This window comes from Nomascus leucogenys, chromosome 6, assembly GCF_006542625.1.
Source record: "Nomascus leucogenys isolate Asia chromosome 6, Asia_NLE_v1, whole genome shotgun sequence".
NCBI lineage: Eukaryota > Metazoa > Chordata > Mammalia > Primates > Hylobatidae > Nomascus > Nomascus leucogenys.
The window spans coordinates 111132959-111151221 of record NC_044386.1 but is presented as its reverse complement, the minus strand read 5'-3'; the positions used below and the strand labels follow the sequence as shown (position 1 = coordinate 111151221).

At 43.8% G+C, this 18263-nt stretch overlaps 1 protein-coding gene and 1 long non-coding RNA gene across 2 annotated transcripts; one reads left to right on the top strand and one right to left on the bottom strand.

The window, feature by feature from the left end:
* Positions 1–15255: 15255 nt before the first annotated feature.
* On the bottom strand, positions 15256–16182 carry LOC115835409 (uncharacterized protein C15orf32-like). Its single transcript, XM_030813845.1, is given in 3 exon segments — positions 15256–15380; positions 15811–16137; positions 16140–16182. Coding segments are annotated over 3 exon segments (495 nt in total).
* A 598-nt stretch (positions 16183–16780) lies between these two features.
* Positions 16781–18099, top strand: LOC101176351. The gene is made up of 2 exons (XR_178450.2): positions 16781–17087; positions 17926–18099. It is a non-coding gene; the product is annotated as an uncharacterized LOC101176351 (long non-coding RNA).
* The last annotated feature ends 164 nt before the right edge of the window (positions 18100–18263 follow it).

Genomic DNA, 18263 nt, shown 5'->3' with positions numbered 1-18263 from the left:
TTCATTGTAGATTCTGGATATTAGCCCTTTGTCAGATGAGTAGATTGCAAAAATTTTCTCCCATTCTGTAGGTTGCCTGTTCACTCTGATGGTAGTTTCTTTTGCTGTGCAGAAGCTCTTTAGTTTAATTAAATCCCATTTGTCAATTTTGGCTTTTGTTGCCATTGCTTCTGGTGTTTTAGACATGAAGTCCTCGCCATGCCTATGTTCTGAATGGTATTGCCTAGGTTTTCTTCTAGGGTTTTTATGGTTTTAGGTCTAACATGTAAGTCTTTAATCCATCTTGAATTAATTTTTGTATAAGGTGTAAGGAAGTGATCCAATTTCAGCTTTCAACATATGGCTATCCAGTTTTCCCAGCACCATTTATTAAATAGGGAATCCTTTCCCCATTTCTTGTTTTTGTCAGGTTTGTCAAAGATCAGATGGTTGTAGATATGTGGCATTATTCCTGAGGGCTCTGTTCTGTTCCATTGGTCTATATCTCTGTTTTGGTACCAGTACCATGCTGTTTTGGTTATTGTAGCCTTGTAGTATAGTTTGAAGTCAGGTAGTGTGATGCCTCCGGCTTTGTTCTTTTGGCTTAGGATTGACTTGGCAATGTGGGCTCTTTTTTGATTCCATATGAACTTTAAAGTAGTTTTTTCCAATTCTGTGAAGAAAGTCATTGGTAGCTTGATGGGGATGGCATTCAATCTATAAATTACCTTGGGCAGTATGGCCATTTTCACGATATTGATTCTTCCTACCCATGAGCATGGAATGTTCTTCCATCTGTTTGTATCCTCATTTATTTCATTGAGCAGTGGTTTGTAGTTCTCCTTGAAGAGGTCCTTCACATCCCTTGTAAGTTGGATTCCTAGGTATTTTATTCTCTTTGAAGCAATTGTGAATGGGAGTTCACTCATGATTTAGCTCTCTGTTTGTCTGTTATTGGTGTATAAGAATACTTGTGATTTTTGCACATTGATTTTGTATCCTGAGACTTTGCTGAAGTTGTCTATCAGCTTAAGGAGATTTTGGGCTGAGACGATGGGGTTTTCTAGATATACAATCATGTCATCTGCAAACAGGGACAATTTGACTTCCTGTTTTCCTAGTTGAATACCCGTTATTTCCTTCTCCTGCCTGATTGCCCTGGCCAGAACTTCCAACACTAGGTTGAATAGGAGTGGTGAGAGAGGGCATCCCTCTCTTGTGCCAGTTTTCAAAGGGAATGCTTCCAGTTTTTACCCATTCAGTATGATATTGGCTGTGGGTTTGTCATAGATAGCTCTTATTACTTTGAGATACGTCCCATCAATACCAAATTTATTGAGAGTTTTTAATTTTAGACCAATATCTCTGATGAACATCGATGCAAAAATCCTCAATAAAATACTGGCCAACTGAATCCAGCAGCACATCAAGAAGCTTATCCACCATGATCAAGTGGGCTTCATCCCTGGGATGCAAGGCTGGCTCAACATACACAAATCAATAAACATAATCCAGCATATAAACAGAACCAATGACAAAAACCATATGATTATCTCAATAGATGCAGAAAAGGCCTTTGACAAAATTCAACAACCTTTCATGCTGTAGCCTCTATTTTTTATATTAGAGACTTTTCTCAGAACTCTGGTGATCCTTGAGTACTAATTTAACATTATGCACCAAAATGGTGATTAAAAATTCTGTGTGTGTGTGTGTGTGTGTGGTTTTGTGTTAGCTAGGAGAGACTAGACTTACGTTTTGAAATAAACAACAACCAGTTCTCAGTGGTTTAGCAAAATAAAGTTTAGTTTCTCACACAGCATATCTAGTGATGTTTTCTATAGAACTCTACTCCACACTCAGGGGACCAGGTTCATAGAGATTCCATCATTTTATAGTTGCTTCATCCGGACCATGCAGTCTCTTTGGGCACCTCAGCAGGGACAGCCAGACAATTGTATACTGGTTCTTATATGTCTCAGTCCATGCCACTTCTGCCTATAGTCAATTGGTCATATCAAGTTACAGTTAGGCTCCACCTAACTCCACCTAACTGCAAGTGGGTTGGAAAATGTGGAGTTGCAAATGGAATGCTTATTAACCACTGCTGCCTTTGGCACAAGCTTTTTTTTTTTTTTTTTTTTTTTTTTTTCTTTCTTTCTTTCTTTCTTTTCTATGAGCTTTAGTATACAGTGATCTGGCTAGCTTCTGGTATCAGTATCTTAATGGTTTTTCCTCTTGAGCTGCTCAGAAGCCTTAAAAAAAATATTTTCTAATTGCCTACCAAGAAGGTGAGTTCTGGGAACCAATGTTCTGGAAGCTGAGATGGGAAAGAAGGATAGAATCTGGGTTGGCGGTGGGGGCTCTATCAGCATTCAGTATGGACATAGTCATTCAGCCCCTGTTTTTAGTTGGTGCCCTTGTTCTATACCTGTCCCTGGTGTTCACAGTTTTTTGGCTTTAGCCTTTCCAGTGTTGGGTGTTTGAGAAGCCATCTTCCAGTTTCCCAGAGGGGAGAGGCAACCTGAAGGCCTAATTGCTCCTTTAAAGTCTTTTAATCAGTTTTTCTGCTTTTAGTCTCATCTTCATCCTCACATTCATGGGCACCTGGTGCCACCTTTCCTGAAGCCAGCTTACAACGTAGCCAAGTCAGTTCCCACTCATCCATCTGCTTTTTTTTCTTCCAAATGTCTCTTCTTGTTTTCTCTCCAATTCTTTATGTGCCAGTGGATTTGTATTCCTTTTTATCATTTTAATGGGGGTTCTGGAGGAAGTAGAGGTAAATGGATGCTTTCCATCCCCATCTTTATACAGTCCTGTTCCCACAAGTCTTAGGAAATGGGCTTTTTTGTTGGATGACTGTGACTGGAATCCCACATATATCTTATCATTTTAAATTGTTTTTACTTGGAACTGGGAACAGTTCTGTGCCACTGCTATTCATGAAGCAAAAATAAAAAGCATTTTTTATTCACTCTATATTCCTCCTCATTAGTGAGGGTGATAAGCATATTTCTTAGCTTTTAAGCATTTTTGTAGATGACAGATCATGGTCAGTTGGAGGAAGCTTCATCGAAGAGGAGTGTTGAAAGTAGAAAGGTAGTTTTCTTTCTCACCAACCAGAACAAAAATTTATCCATCAAATATCCCCTCAACACCTAAAACTGTTGTACTGTTACTCTGGTACCATAAGCCTTAGAATGTGAAAGAATAGTCTACCATGGCCTTATCATGGACTTTTTCAACTCAGAAGCGGCATCATGTTGCTTAATGTTTAAGAGTCACTTTAATTTTTTTAAAAATTATTTTTTTAAATGTTTAATATCTGTATAGTTACTATGATTTAGCCAATCCAAGAACAGTGGTAGAACCTGCCTTGTTTCATATGTGTGTGTGTGTGTGTATGTATGTGTATTTTTTTGAATCAAGACATAATTGTACATATTTATAGGGTATATATGATATTTTGCTACATACATGTAATGCATAATGATCAAATCAAGTAATTAGGATACCTATCACTTCAAACATTTATTATTTCTTTGTGTTGGGAGCATTCCAAATCTTCTCTCCTAGCTGTTTTGAAATATAAATTATTATTAACTGTAGTCACCCTACTGTGCTATTGAACACTAGAACTGGTTTCTTCTACCTGACTGCATTTTCATACCCTTTAATCAGCCTCTCTTCATTCCTCCCTCCTCTCCACCCTTCCCAGCCTCAGGTAACCGTCATTTTACTCTCTACCTCCACTTTTTTAGTTCCCACATACGCATAAGAACATGTGATATTTATCTTTCTGTGCCTGGCTTATTTTACTTTAACACATGACCTTCAGTTCCATCCATGTTGCTGCAAATGACAAGATTTCATTCTTTTTTATAGCTGAATGACATTTCATTGTGTATACATACCACATTTTCTTTATCCATTCATATGTTGATAGACACTTAGGTTGATGCCATATCTTAGCTATTGTGAATAGTGCTACAATAAAAATGGGTGTGCAAGCTATCTCTTTGATATACTAATTTCCTTTCTTTTTGATATGTACCCAGCAGTGGAATTGCTGGATCATATGGTAGGTCTATTTTTGGTTTTTTGAGGAACCTCCATACCGTTTTCCATAATGGATGTACTAATTTACATTCCTACCAACAGTGTGCTAGCGTTCCCCTTTCTCTGCATCCTCACCAGCTTTTGTTATTTTTTGTCTTTTTGATAATAGCTGTGTTAATTGGGGTGAGACAATATCTCATTATGGTTTTGATTTGCATTTCCCTTATTTAGTGATATTGAGCATTTTTCTTTCTTCTTTTTCTTTTTGAGAGAGGGTCTCACTCTGTTGCCCAGGCTGGAGTGTAGTGGTGCAGTTACAGCTCACTTGTAACCTTGAACTCCTGGGCTCAAGTGATCTTCCTGCCTCAGCCTCCCAAGTGGCTGGGACTATAGGTGTGCACCACCATGCCTGGCTAAACATTTTTTCATATGCTCGTCAGCCACATGGATGTCTTATTTTGAAAAATCTGTATTCAGCTAACATTCCACTGTGTACATATACCACATGTTTTAATAGAATTATTATTATTTTTTTACTGTTGAGTTGTGTGCATTCCTTATGTATTCTGATATATATAAATTCTTTATATATTCTTGTTGGATGGATACTTTGCAAATATTTTCTCCCATTCTGTAGGCTATCTCTTCACCCTGTTTATTGTTTCCTTTGCTGTGCAGAAGCTTTTTAAAAATTTATTTACTTTTTAATTTTATTTTTATTTTTTGAAACAGAGCTTTGCTCTGTTGCCCAGGCTGGAGTGCAGTGGCACGATCATGGCTCACTGCAGCAGCCTCGACTTCCCCGGCTCAAGCTCTCCTCTCACCTCAGCCTCCCAAGTAACTAGGACTACAGGCACATGCCACCACACCCAGCTAATTTTTTCCATTTTTTTATGAGATGGGAGTCCCACTATGTTGCCTGGGCTGGTCTTGAACTCCTGGGCTCAGGTGATCCTCTTGTCTCAGCCTTCCAAAGTGCTGAAATTTCAGATGTGAGCCACCACACCAGGCCAGAAACTTCTTAGCTTGATATAATCCCATTTGTTTTGGTTGCCTGTGCTTTCAAGGTCTTATCCACGCAAAAATATTTTGTCCTGGCCAATGTCCTGAAGTGTTTCCCCAATCTTTTCTTCTAGTAGTTTCACACTTTCAGGTCTTATATTTAAGTTTTTAATCCATTTTGATTTGATTTTTATATATGGTGAGAAATAGGGCTCTAGTTTCATTCTTTTGCATATGGATATCCAGTTTTCTCAGCACCATTTATTGAAGAGACTGTCTTTTCCCTGGTGTATAGTCTTGGCACCTTTGTAAAAAATTGATTGGCTGTAAATGTGTGGATTTATTTCTGAATTCTCTATTTTACTCCATTGGTCTATATGCTTGTTTTTATGTTAGTACCATGCTGTTTTGGTTACTGTAGTTTGTAGTAAATTTTAAAGTCAAGCAGTGTTTCCGGCTTTGTTCTTTTTGCTCAGGATGCTTTGGCTATTCAGGTCTTTTGTGGTTCCATATGAATATTAGGATTGTTTTTTCTATTTCTGTGAAGAATGTCATTGGTATCTTAGTAGAGACTGTACTGAATTTGTAGATCACTTTAGAAGTATGAACTCTTTAACAATATTAATTCTTGCAACCCATGAGCATGGAATATCTTTCAATTCTTGTGAGTGCCCTCTTCCACCTTTTTTTTTTTTTTATCATGTTTTATACTTTTCATTATAGAGATCTTTTACTTCTTTGGTTAAATTTATTCCTAGGTATTTTATTATACTATTTTTGTAGCTGTTATAAATGGAATTGCTTTCTTATTTTTCAGATTGTTCACTGTTGGGGTATGGCAATGCTACTTATTTTTGTATGCTGATTTTGTAACTTGAAAAATCACTTTACTGAACTTGTTTATCCATTCTAACAGTTTTTTGGTGGAGTCTTTAGATTTTTCTAAATATGATGCTATGCCATCTATGAACAAGGATAATTTGACTTCTTCCTTTCCAATTTAGATGCTCTGATTTATTTAAAGCTTGATGAAAGCCAAGTTTGTCCTCTTTATAAAGAGTCATAAGAGACCCCATTCCAGAAACACATTGCAATGTAGCTAATATTTCACATGGAGAATATGGCAGAATAAATGGAGAGGTCAGGGGAGTGTACTGGGACACAGGGACAGTTTATGGAGATTGTAGCCTGGGATAGGCTCTCACAGGCTTCATTGTGTCCCCAGTAGAAGTGTGTTATTGTTTTGCTTTCCAAAGGGAGGACAAGCACAACGCTTTGCGCTTGGGATTTGGCTTCTGAACCCTGGTATAATGTTGAGAAGATTATTGGGACTCAGTTAACCCACGCTGATGTTAAGTCTACTCTGGGTGTATGTTAGGCATCTTGGACCTGCCCCCTATATACACATATGTGAGAACATTGGATATTATTTAATCCTATGGTATAGAGCCAAGGCCTTTTGAGTTAAACTCTGGTGGCAATGCCTAGTGTCATGCATAGGAATCAAGGACCAGAATTATAAATCCAGCACAGTTCTCCTTGCTATCTAAATCAGTTTCCTGCCTTTAGAACATCCATTTTTGAGTCTAGCCTATGACTGAGTGTTTCCCTGGGAAACCTCATAGCAATTCCAGAATAGAAATCACGTTGTTCTCAAAATTCTCTCAGGACTGGTAAGGGCAATGCCTGAGTCAAAAGCAGGCAGGGCACCTCTTTGTGCCCCAGCTTCTAGACCCTTACATTGTGCGTGCTATTTTAAAATAGGCTGAGTTCAAAGTCAAGAACTCAGATTGTTCACTGTTGGGGTATGGCAACAGTACAGCCAGAAGCATGGCTAGTGTGTCCCATGGAGGAGTGAACCCAGAGATGAGCTCTGTTGGCATCTATGCTGTCGGGTGTGAGGTTATAAGCACTGATAAAACACTACCATGTCGTTATGTGTCATTATGTGTAGATTTCACCTGGCTTCATCTTTCACACTTGATCTTAGCCAAAAGGCCAAGAAGCGATCACCTGGCTTCATCTTTCATGAGTCTTAATGATTGTCATGCCAACTTACTAAACACTTTTGAAAAGTCATCACTTTGTAGAATGGCCTTCTCTGCTGTCCTCTTCCATGACCTCCAAATAGTGGTGGCAGACCGTGGGTGGATACTCCTGTTCGTACCCCCCTCCAAACCCGCACATTTCTTTTTAACAGAGAGGCAAATTGTGGAGCACCTTACTGTTTAGAGTGCTGCATTTCTTCCTCTCATTCATCTCTTCCTGTAGTTGGGAGTGAGCTCTGACTTAGGACTTCATCACACATCCTTAATTCCCACAGACAGGGTGAGTAAGAATTATTCCTTTGTTTGGGATGGAAAACCAAGTCTCCTGGAGATTGTAAGAACTCTGGTGGGCTTCTGGCTGAAGGCATCATGAGGTGCTTAGACTCTGCTCTTCGTGTCAAAGAAAAGTCCTTCTCTCTCCAGGCCAGAATAAAAAAATCCTGGGTCCTGTTTACCTGGCTTGGTTATCTATGAAGCTACTACTGCTTTTCTTCTCAGCCTCTCTTCTCTGTCTAGTTTTACTCCATGAGACAATGGCAAGAGACTTCTATTGTCCCTGAGAAAGACGAGGAGAAAGCTGATCTGTACCTCAGTGGCCTATGCAGTTGATCATAATCCTGGGAAACCCCATAGTATTTCCTGAAAGACTGGACTGGCGACTAGCCGACTTTCAAGGGCCATCTGCAGAACTTCTGAAGAGGCACCTGGGAAGATAGAGCAGAGGCTTGCCAGGACTCCTCCTCTGTGCTCTAGCTTGAAGATTAACAATGTCAAGTTGAGAGTAGGCAAAAAATGTCATGCTCACAGACAGCACCGGACAACTAGGGCTCAGTTGAAGTTGGTGGGGGAGACATGCAGTGCCAGCATCAGGACCATCTGGGAAAGAACATCTAGAGAGCAGGAGACATAGCTGCATGGAAATGCTGAGAAATAAGGACACCTAAACTGAGGCCCCTGGATTGGGAGAAACTTGTCCTTGGCAGTGCACTGCAGATGCACTGCAGGAAGGACATGATAGGTTGTAGAAGTTTCCTAGATTATTGTATGAAAGCAGGGCAGTGTTGTGGAAGGGGCATGGGCTCAGAAATCTGACTTGTGATCCCTGGTTGGTTGTGTGTCTCTGGACAAATTACCTAAGAAGTCTGAGCTCTATTGCCTCATGTGAAAAATGTGGGTTATATATATAAAGCTGCTCACTGTTCACAATAGGAAAGACTTGGAACCAACCCAAACGCCCATCAATGATAGACTGGATAAAGAAAATGTGGCACATATACACCATGGAATACTATGCAGCCATAAAAAAGGATGAGTCTACGTCCTTTTCAGGGACATGGATGAAGCTGGAAACCAACATTCTCAGCAAAGTAACACAGGAACACAAAACCAAGCACGCATGTTTTCACTCATAAGTGGGAGTTGAACAATAAGAACACATGGACACAGGGAGGGGAACGTCACACACAGGGGCCTGTCAGAGGGTGGGGGGCTAGGGAAGAGATAGCATTAGGAGAAATACCTAATGTAGGTGATGGGTTGATGGGTGCAGCAAACCACCATGGCACGTGTCTACCTATGCAACAAACCTGCATGTTCTGAACATGTATCCCAGAACTTAAAGTATAATTAAAAAAAAAGCAAATTATGTACATATATATAATTTATAGAATTGTGGACCTCCGATGTACTGGATTTAGGAAACTAACATTCATTGCCACTCCCTTCAAAGCTCTTTGCCATATTTGTGTGGTTGGAATTCTGGGAACTGTTGCATTTCCTGGCATCCCATACCAGGAAGACTGATTTGGACTCCACCAATGGGAGGAGGTGGGAGGCACCCATGCATGATTTGAAAAGTAGAAGAACAACAGAGGTCATTCTTATTCCTGCACCAAGACAGAATCACCTGGGCGTCAGGAAACAGTAGACCTGCCGGAGGTTTCTTCAGTGGCTTACGGGACCTCCTGCTACAGTTTACTCTCTTTGGGGTGGTGAGAGACACAGGTTCTGGTGGCAGCTTCCTGAGATTCCTGTATGTTCTAATTTCCTGAAATTAGTGGTAGTTTTTTCTGACTTTCATTCTCTTAGTTCATCCAACAGTGTGGTAAGCCTCAAATTATCTGCATTAAATCCTTCTTTATTTGAAATACTTGGAGAAGTTTCTGTTTTCCTGACCGAATCTTACTAACATATCTGCAGAATAAAATGCAAAAAAATGCAAAAAGAAGGTGAGAATGAGTAGTCTTATATTTTCTTAGTAAGAAAGAGAAACATTTAAATATCTGAAAGATAGATTCCGGGGACTCTAATTGGAACAACTGAGGTTGCTCTAAGAATTGGGAAGACTTGGCTCAGGTTTAGCCAGTAGAGCTCAAGGAAGAGGGGATGGGAAATCATAGGCATCTCAGTAAGAAGTGAGGTTTCAAAATATCTGTAGATATTATCTATATTATCTTTATTTATCTTATTTATAATCTTATTTATAAATAAGATAATTAAAGAAATATTTATCTTTCCCTGCTGCTGGACATGGGATTCTTAAGAGTGGAATGATCTCAAGAAGAATAAATTTAACAAAGAAAAATGTAACCCAAATGGAAAAATCACCTTCCTAGTGCTGTTGCACATGAGACTGTAGCTGGAGAAGAGATGATTTTAATAAAGAGATTTACTCCATAATAGATGTGCACCCATATGACCTGTGGGGAGAGGAAGAAATCTATAATCACAACAAAATGATAGCTTTTTAACGTTTTGCTGGACAAACATCCTGACCCCTTTTAAATGAATGTTATCCAAATCCCATTCAACTAGCCTTTTTGGAGTTTGCTAAATTATACAATTTGTCTTCCCCTTATCTGCAGAGAAGCATGAAGCCCCTCCTCCTGTCCAGGCCACAGGGCACTTCTCAGAGAGGGTCTTAGGTTGTACCCTGGCATAATAGAAAGCCCATAATTTTGATACATTCAGCAATGTGATTGTCAATCAGCTCCTGCTTGCAAATGTTCCTTTCGCCTCCTCCTTCCATGCAGGTTTTAGGTAAAGGACAAAGCCTTATTTTAAACCCTGAGTCTTTATCTTATTTTCTACACAAAATCAATCAAGATAAGGGAGCAAATATGAAGAGAGACTTCATCAAGTAACAGGGATGTGTCTCTTCCATTATCAGTTGATGGCTACTCAGATTGGGGTTGAGAGAAGCAATTTCAATGTTACATACTATCAAGATGGTTCCTCATATCTGAGCTTTTATTTTCCTTGGAGTCTTGAATGCACTTCCTTCTGCACTAACACCAGCTGGAATGGAGTGCCTAGGGGTTGGGGCCCAGGAAATTCCTGTCTTTACCCAGCTGGACTGCCCCAGGAATGATTTCTTTGGAGGCTCCCCAAGAAAAGCCAGGGGTCAGCCACTCTGGGGTCCACTCGGTGTGCGGGGTCAGAGAGAAGAATCACAAGCAGACATGAGCTAGGGGAGGTTATGGCAGGGTGAGCCCAAGATGGGCAGGCAAATGAAGCCGCTGTATCTGAAGCCTGGGCACAGTGAAGCCCATGGCTGAGGAAATGAGAGGGAGCAGACTCCACGCCCAGGAAGATGAGAGGGCCATCTTGGACGTAGTCGGAGGAGCTTGTGGTTGCTGGGTTGGGCTCTGACTTTTGTGTGTCTTTTATTAGTGACCTTGGATTCCCATGCCAGGCTGCCAGTCATGACTTAAGGGCATCCAGCTCCCTCTAATGCCTACTTTTTCTGTAGGCAAATTTAGTTTTACCCAAATCTACTGTTGGGTAGATTTGATGAGAAAAGCTATGATTTTGGAGGAAGCGTGTATATTAGGACAAGTAATGAACACGTATTTGTTTAGAAATGATTTAAGTGGGTTGTAAAGGAATAATGTTATTTTTATATGTGTGTGGGCATAGTTCTGTTATGTTGGTAGAATTAAAAGTGTTAAGTAAATCAAGAGAGTGGGTCTCGTTCTATAAGGACTAGGAGAAAGTGATGTGATGAAGAGGGGACAGCCATTCAGCAAGGCCGCGTGTGAGGAGACCCAAAGCACAGGTGGACATTGAAAGTGGAACAGAAGGTGCAGCTGAGAACATGCCAGGCAGCCCCCACCCTGTGCTGGTGGCTGTGGTTAGAGACAGTGCCAGGCCCCACTTGCCCAGCTCAGTGATGTGTGGAGCAGACACTACTTTCATCCTCAGCTCACCATTTCTGTCCAGTTTGACTCACACAGGAGGGTGGCTGGAAACATCCATCCTCCCCCAGAAACACCAGGAGAAAACTGATCTGCATCTCAATTGCTTATGCAATTGACAGTAAGCCTAGGAAACTATAGCATTCCCTCAGTGGCTGGCCTGGTGACTGGTATTACAATCAGGAGACCCATAAACAAACCATGAAAACTATGATTAGAAGTGGACCATTGACGTCTCATTATATCTTGGGGGAAGGTGTAGAGGAAAGAGAATGAAGGCGTGAAGGGGTGGACTTGGGTTGGACAAAAACAAGGTGAGACTGCAGGTCTCAACGTTGACTGTGTGGGCACCTGCCTCTCCCTCCTCTGGCATCACTGAGACCATTATCCACAAATCAAGGGCCTCGTGAATCAACGTGGCCTCACCTGGGGCATCATCACGACCTAGTAGGGAGGCTGGGCAATGGTGGCAGGGCTTATTCCCCTGGTGGCTTTTGTAAATTGGCCAGGGTTGGCAGCAGTGTGATAGCTAGCGTCTTGAATGCTTCTTCTGTTCCTTGCTGCCACTGAAGACAGTGGAGCTTTCCCAGAAGGGTAGACCAGAGAGTCAGCATCCCACTATCAAAATCCCACTCATTCTTCAAGGTCCAGCTTATCTATCACCTTCTCTGTAAATCCTCTGAACCCCCCCAGTTGGTTGGATTGGCATTTCCTCTTTATTTCATTCTGTCATTGGCTGTGCATAATTGTTCCCCCCTTAGACTTGAGCTTCCTGAGGCAGGGACTGTGTGTCCTACAACTTCCACAGCAAGGCATAGTTCATTGCTGGCTCTCAGTGGTGTCTGTGAAGCTGGATGAATGAATGGAAGCACACAATCTTTGGCACACACATGGAGACCTCTTCTTGACCTATTCTTGTTGAGATCTATTGGGTGGCGCATTGGTGTAGGTTGTGTACTATGCATGTGTACTAAACCTCACAGCCCTGGAGTTAGAAGGGGGCCAAGCTTTGGATGTGGGGGTATGAGGGTCAGAGTGTCCCAGCCTTCACTCTTCCCCTGCAGTCCATGTGTCTGTAGAAGAAAGGAGAGCTCCCTTCATGGGCACATGAACTATGTTCCTAAGGCTTATTTCAAGGTTCTGCTTCCATTAGGCAGTAAAGATGGTCCTAGAGACAATGGATAAGTTAAGGAGGAAGGCATTGAAATGGGTGAGTTGGAGAACCAGCAGCAAGTATTCAAAGGCTACCCTCTCCTCTGTGAAGTTTCCCCTGAAGTGTTCTCCGTGGTGTAACCTCCTGCAAGTAGAGTTCTGGGCTCCTTTCTCTCTGTGCTCCCTCTCTCTACACAGCAGTATGCTCACTGTTCTACAACAGCTCTTACAGCGCTCTCCTATGTGTCTGCTCTCTCTCCCCCTCCTACCACTGCACTGCGAGCCCCCACAGGAGCAAACACAGGGTGTTCATACGCCAGGACATCTAGTGGACACTCCCTGATGTTTCTTAAATGAATGGGTGAAGAAATCCCCTCGAAATTCATAGGTTGAAATCCTAGCCCCCAGGTGATAGTATTAGGAGGTATTAGGAGGTGGGGAGATAATTATGTCATGAGGATGGGGCTTTCTTGAATGAGATTGGTGACCTTATAAGAAGAGACACGAGACACCAGAGCTTGCCTCTGTCTCTCTGCTTTCTGCCATGGGAGATTATGGCAAGAAGATGGTCATCTGCAAGCCAAGAAACAAGCTCTCACCAAGAACTGAACCTGCTGGTACTTTGACGTTGGACCTTCCAGCCTCCAGAACAGTGAGAAATAAATGTTTGTTGTTTAAGCCACCAAGTCAATGTTATATTTGTTATAGTAGCCTAAAGTGACTAAGATACAGATGAATGAATGAACGAATAGGCTTCAATTGCTGTACAGATTAGGGAGGCAGAGATTCCTAGAAGCAAGTTTCAACCTGAGTTTCATCCCTGTTCTGCCACTTACTAGCTATGTGACAAGCCATGGGCCTTGTCCATAAAATAGAGATAAATAACACCAGCCTCACAGGGGGTGGTGGAGGAGTGAGTGGCCTAATCAAAGTGCTCGATGCCATGGCTGGCACACAGCAGACACTCAACAAGTGGAAGGTATGATGGCTGGCTACTTGACTCATTTAGGGTGCTGCAGGAACACAAAGCCATTCCAACATTAAATGAGGTGCTGACATTAGATTGAGGGTGCTGTCTGTTCTATCACTATGCTCCTAACTGCAGCTCTCAGGTAGAGGGAGACAGAGAAATGTACCTATTTTGTTCAGGCCTAGAAACTGAGGCCTGGGGAGCCCACTTGTTGAGTAGCCAAAGATGAAAGATTTCAGTAAACTGGAAAGCATTCATCCATTCATTCAACAGGGATTCATTCATTATTGGGCATCTACTGCATGCCAGGCCATGCCTGCTTGCTTCAACAGTGAAGAAGGTAGGCTGAGCTAGGTACAAACTGAGCAGAACTTACCACCGACTAGTCCTTGCCCCCTTGGCCTGAGAAAGCAGCCCCAGAGGAGAAGCAATGAGTTGCCAAGCATCTAATGCTCTGAGTGGGTGAAGAACTTAAGGCTCTATATCTGGTTTAATCACAAGAGCAACCCAGCCCAGCAAGCTTTTAATTTCCACTTTACTGATCATTGAGTGGCTGGATCCACTCTGCTCAGTCAGGAAGCTGAGGAGGCAGGGGTAGGGCCTGGGCCATCTGAGGTCCCCTATTTTCCCTGATGCTGCAAAGGAGGTCCTGATACCCCTTCCCTGCAGTAACCCAGCCTGATGCAAACACTTAATTTCAAGGCAAGCTGTTGGAGCAAGGGAAGTGATTAGGTGAGCTGGTAGCGTCTTGTAGCATTCAAGGAAAATGCCCTGCACTTTTGCGGCCCATTTCGCACTCCTGCTCTTCATTCGTTTGCTCTGTCCTCTGCTTTGTTGATTTCACTTCTGGCTTCCGGGCTGGCCTCCGCCGGAGAGCGAGTCCACATTTTCCCAGCAGCCTGGCTGCCTCCCATCTCATCCTCAGACACTGAGCCAAGTGGCCCGGTGTGTGCAAAGAAGGATGCTCAGCTTTGCTGGCAAATTCAAAAGGCAGCCAGAGCAGCCATGGGCCCAGGGCTATGCAGCCAGAGCCTGTCGCTGGTTCTGCACTAGGAGCATTTCCACTGGGTGGACCTGGGTGACAGCTGGGGTTGGAGAGGCGCTGGCGGCTGAGCCGGGTGTGGGGACAGCAACTGTGGGGACTGGCTGGATCACTCACCTACGAAGTCTAATGCCATGGGTTTGGCTTGATCTCAGGCCTCAGTTTCTAGGCCTGAGCAAAATAGGTACATTTCTCTGTCTCCCTGTACCCGAAAGCTGCAGTTAGGATCATAGTGATAGAACAGACCACACCCCTAAACTAATGTCAGCACCTCATTTAATGTTGGCGTGGCTTTGTGTTTCTTCAGCACCCTGAGTCGAGTAGCTAGCTACCTTCCATTAGTTGAGTGTCTGCCGTGTGTCAGCCACTGCACTGAGCACTTTGACTACACTGCTCCTTCCTCTGTCACTTCCTCTGAAGCTGGTGTTATTTATCCCCATTTTATGACCTTCATCAGCTTCAGTGGCAGCAGATCAAGGTCAAGCTTAGAGGCTTCCTGCACCACTCTGGAACCTGAGGGCTTGAGTTTAAATCCCTGCTCAACCATTTCCTGGTTTTTTTGGCCTTGGGGAAGTTTATCAACCTCTTGCTTCAGTTTCCTCCTCTGCAGAGTGAGAATAATAATAACGTCAACCTCAAATGGGTAGCTATGAGAATTAAATGACCGAGCCCATGTAAAGCATCTAGTTAGTGCTCAGTGAACATTTCCTGCTCTTTTCTGGTCCTTTGACCCTATTTCTGTTTCTGTCATCCTCTGGCCCTTTACTGTGTACCTCTCAGAGGCTATTCAAGGTGATGGTTTGCTCATTACCAGTCCTGGCTGACTCTCATAAGATGCCTCTTCGGATGCCTCTCTATGCTTCCGCAATTGAATTTGCAATCTGTACGCACATCAGCTACACAGAATATCTGCTTTGGGTCAAGGATGTGTCCATGGAAAACAAGAGAGGAAAGCCAGTCACCCAAAGTAGCTGCCACAGAAACACCAGTGCAGTGAGGCTCTGGTGTCCTGCCCAGTGGTCCAAACGCCCAAATTGGCCACCTGGCCCCTAGTTTCTTGCCTGGAGAACCTGGGAGCAGGGGCGATATGCAAAGTATTTACCAACACGGAGGGACCCTGACCAATCAGAATGGACCTGGGCCACAGTGCTGGAGCACGGGGCACATGGAAGGCTCAGAGCTCTGGCTCTTGACCACCTGGCAAGGAAGCGTTTGAACAATCGACATTGCTACACAGGTGTGCTCTGGGTCTGCATCTGCTTTGCCAGTGGGAAGAGCCAGGGTGGAGCAGTAGCCTGTGAGGAGTCTGGGCTATAGGAAGGTGAGTTCCGTCTTCCTGTTACTCTTGAGTGCGGGCTCACCTTATGACAAGATGGTTGAAGGTTGGCAGAATTAAGTGGCCTTCAGGGCTTTTGAGCTGAGACGGTGTTAAAAATGTTGGCTTCAGCATCAAGCCATCCACTCGTGAGCTTTGGCATCTTAAATGAGTCTTTAATTTCTGAGAACCTTGGTTGTTTGATCTGTAAAATGGGTGCAACACCCCAACAAGGGCTAGTATAGAAAGCATCTCACACAGGGTCCGGACACATGGCCTCGCTGAGAATGGGGGAGCCATTCCTTCTCCTCTTGGGGAAGTCTTGGTGTTCTTCCTATTAGGTGGGACCCCTTCCCTACTCTGGAGGTCAGCCGGTGCAAGTCTTCCTTTGAAGCATCCACATTTGTTCTTTTGTTCATGTAGCAGGAGTTTATTAAGTGCCTACTCTGTGCCAAGCACAGTTCTAGTGGTCAGGAATGCCTCAGTGAACACGCCAGACAAGGCCCCTGTCCTCACAGAGCATGAAGGGGAGGCAGAGAACATGGTAGACAGGCCTTTCCTCCCACTGCAAGCATGCAGCAACCCAGAGACCTGGATGCCACTAACACAACGGCAGTGGCAACAAAATCCACCAGACAAAACAGAGCCTAGCCTGGAATCAGGCAAGGAAACTCTCAGAAGCCAGAAGCAAAGGACCTCACACCAGGGGCCCGAGAGGGGCTGCCATGGAAGCGGTCACAGAAATTCAGGAACTGAGTCTGGGTCAGTGGTTCCCAGCTGGGGCTGCACCTCTGTGTGACCTGGGGAGCTTCAGGAGATGCCCGGGCCATACCCCAGACCAAGGAATCAGATTCCCTGAAGGCCAGGCCTAGGTTTCAGGAGGTTTTAAAGCTCCTCCAGTGGTTCCAATGTTCAGCTGAGCTCGTAAAGGTCTTTGGGCTGGGGCTAGGGGGTGGAGTTCTAAAGCCTGCACAAGCCAGGAAAGAACCTCCTGGGTAAGGCAAGGCTCATGAAATTCTCTGAGCGGGTCAAACGGGGACTGGAAAAATTCCACCCACTAGCTCAGCTAATGGGTAAAAATGCTGGACATTTATCTGGAGCTGTAGGGGGTCAAGTGTCGCCCTTGGGAAATTCAAAGCTGGCCTGTACTTGTTGAGAGCACCAGGGATATGGTCACATTGCTAGCCTGTTGCCAGCACCCAAGGCAGAGTCATCAACAAATTACTTTGGAGGAGGGCCACTTCCACCTTCCAGGGCATAGGTGACCCCTGGGGAAAACAAGTCCCCCTGGAACATCCTAGAAGGGGAGGCAGACCATCATCTAGTGAGCAGATATATCATTGTGTCTCAGTTCTGACCGTGAGCCTGGAAGACGTCCATGCTCAGCTTCCAGAGATGTTGATTAAACTTGTGTGGAGTGTAGCCTGAGCACTGGGATCTTTTAGGAGGGTCCTTGGGTTTGAGAACTACAAAATAAATGAGATAATTTAGTTTATGAAGACCACCTAGCAGGATAATGTGTCATATAATAGAAAGTAATTAGCTGAGGGAGACAAGGAGCAGGCTCCCCAGGAGGTGACATTCAATTTTAAGCATGAAAGATGAGACAGAGAGGGAAGGCAAGGAGCTGGGAAGCAGATTTCCAGGCAGAGGGCGCAACAAGTGCAAAGGCCCTGACACTAGAATAACAGGGAGCCAGAGGGAGGAGGGCTCAAGGTCTTGTAAGCCATGGTAAGATGCTTGGAATTTTCTTGCAAGGATGAAGGAAAGCCACTGAGGGTTTAAGCAGGGCAATGATGTGATCTGATGTTGGACAAGCAGAATCCTGAAAACTCACAGCTGCATACATTTCACTTGCTTTACAACACTGAGCATCCCCACTCCCTCTACCCAATTTCTCTATATACCTTGTCCTGTATTTGCATTTTTGCAATAACTCCATAAAGGAGGTCGGTAGGTGTCTTCTCCATTTTACAGATGGAAAAATACCAGAGCCAAGTCTCATTCGTGCCCTCTAGGTTCTTGATGGCAGGCTTTCAGATCATCTGGTACTCCTTCCAGAGCTCCTGACCAGGGCACTTCAAGCTTTGTGAACACAAGATGCAGCCAAGCAACCTGTCCCGCTGTTGTTATTACAGTGAGTTATATTTTTGCCCACCTAGGCCACTGGAATGAGAATGCAGTAAAACAGCTTGCCTCAGAGTGGTCTTCCCTGAAACACACAACTTCTCTTAAGCATTCAGGATTCTGACGGGCCAGTCATCCCTTCATTGACTTTGTCCAGCAGCTCCGCCATTACAATCTCATTTTAGAAAATAAAGACACTTGGAAACAAATTGAAAGGGTGTTTTCCTGCACCAACCCCATTTGACTTGCCTCAGCATGCTGAATGGAGGGCTGCACTCCCCCCATGACCGCCTGGACCCATCACTCTAGGGTCCATGTGGGTTGCACGGCAGTCCTGCCACTTCTTGGCCATTGGGTCCTCATTTTCTATTAA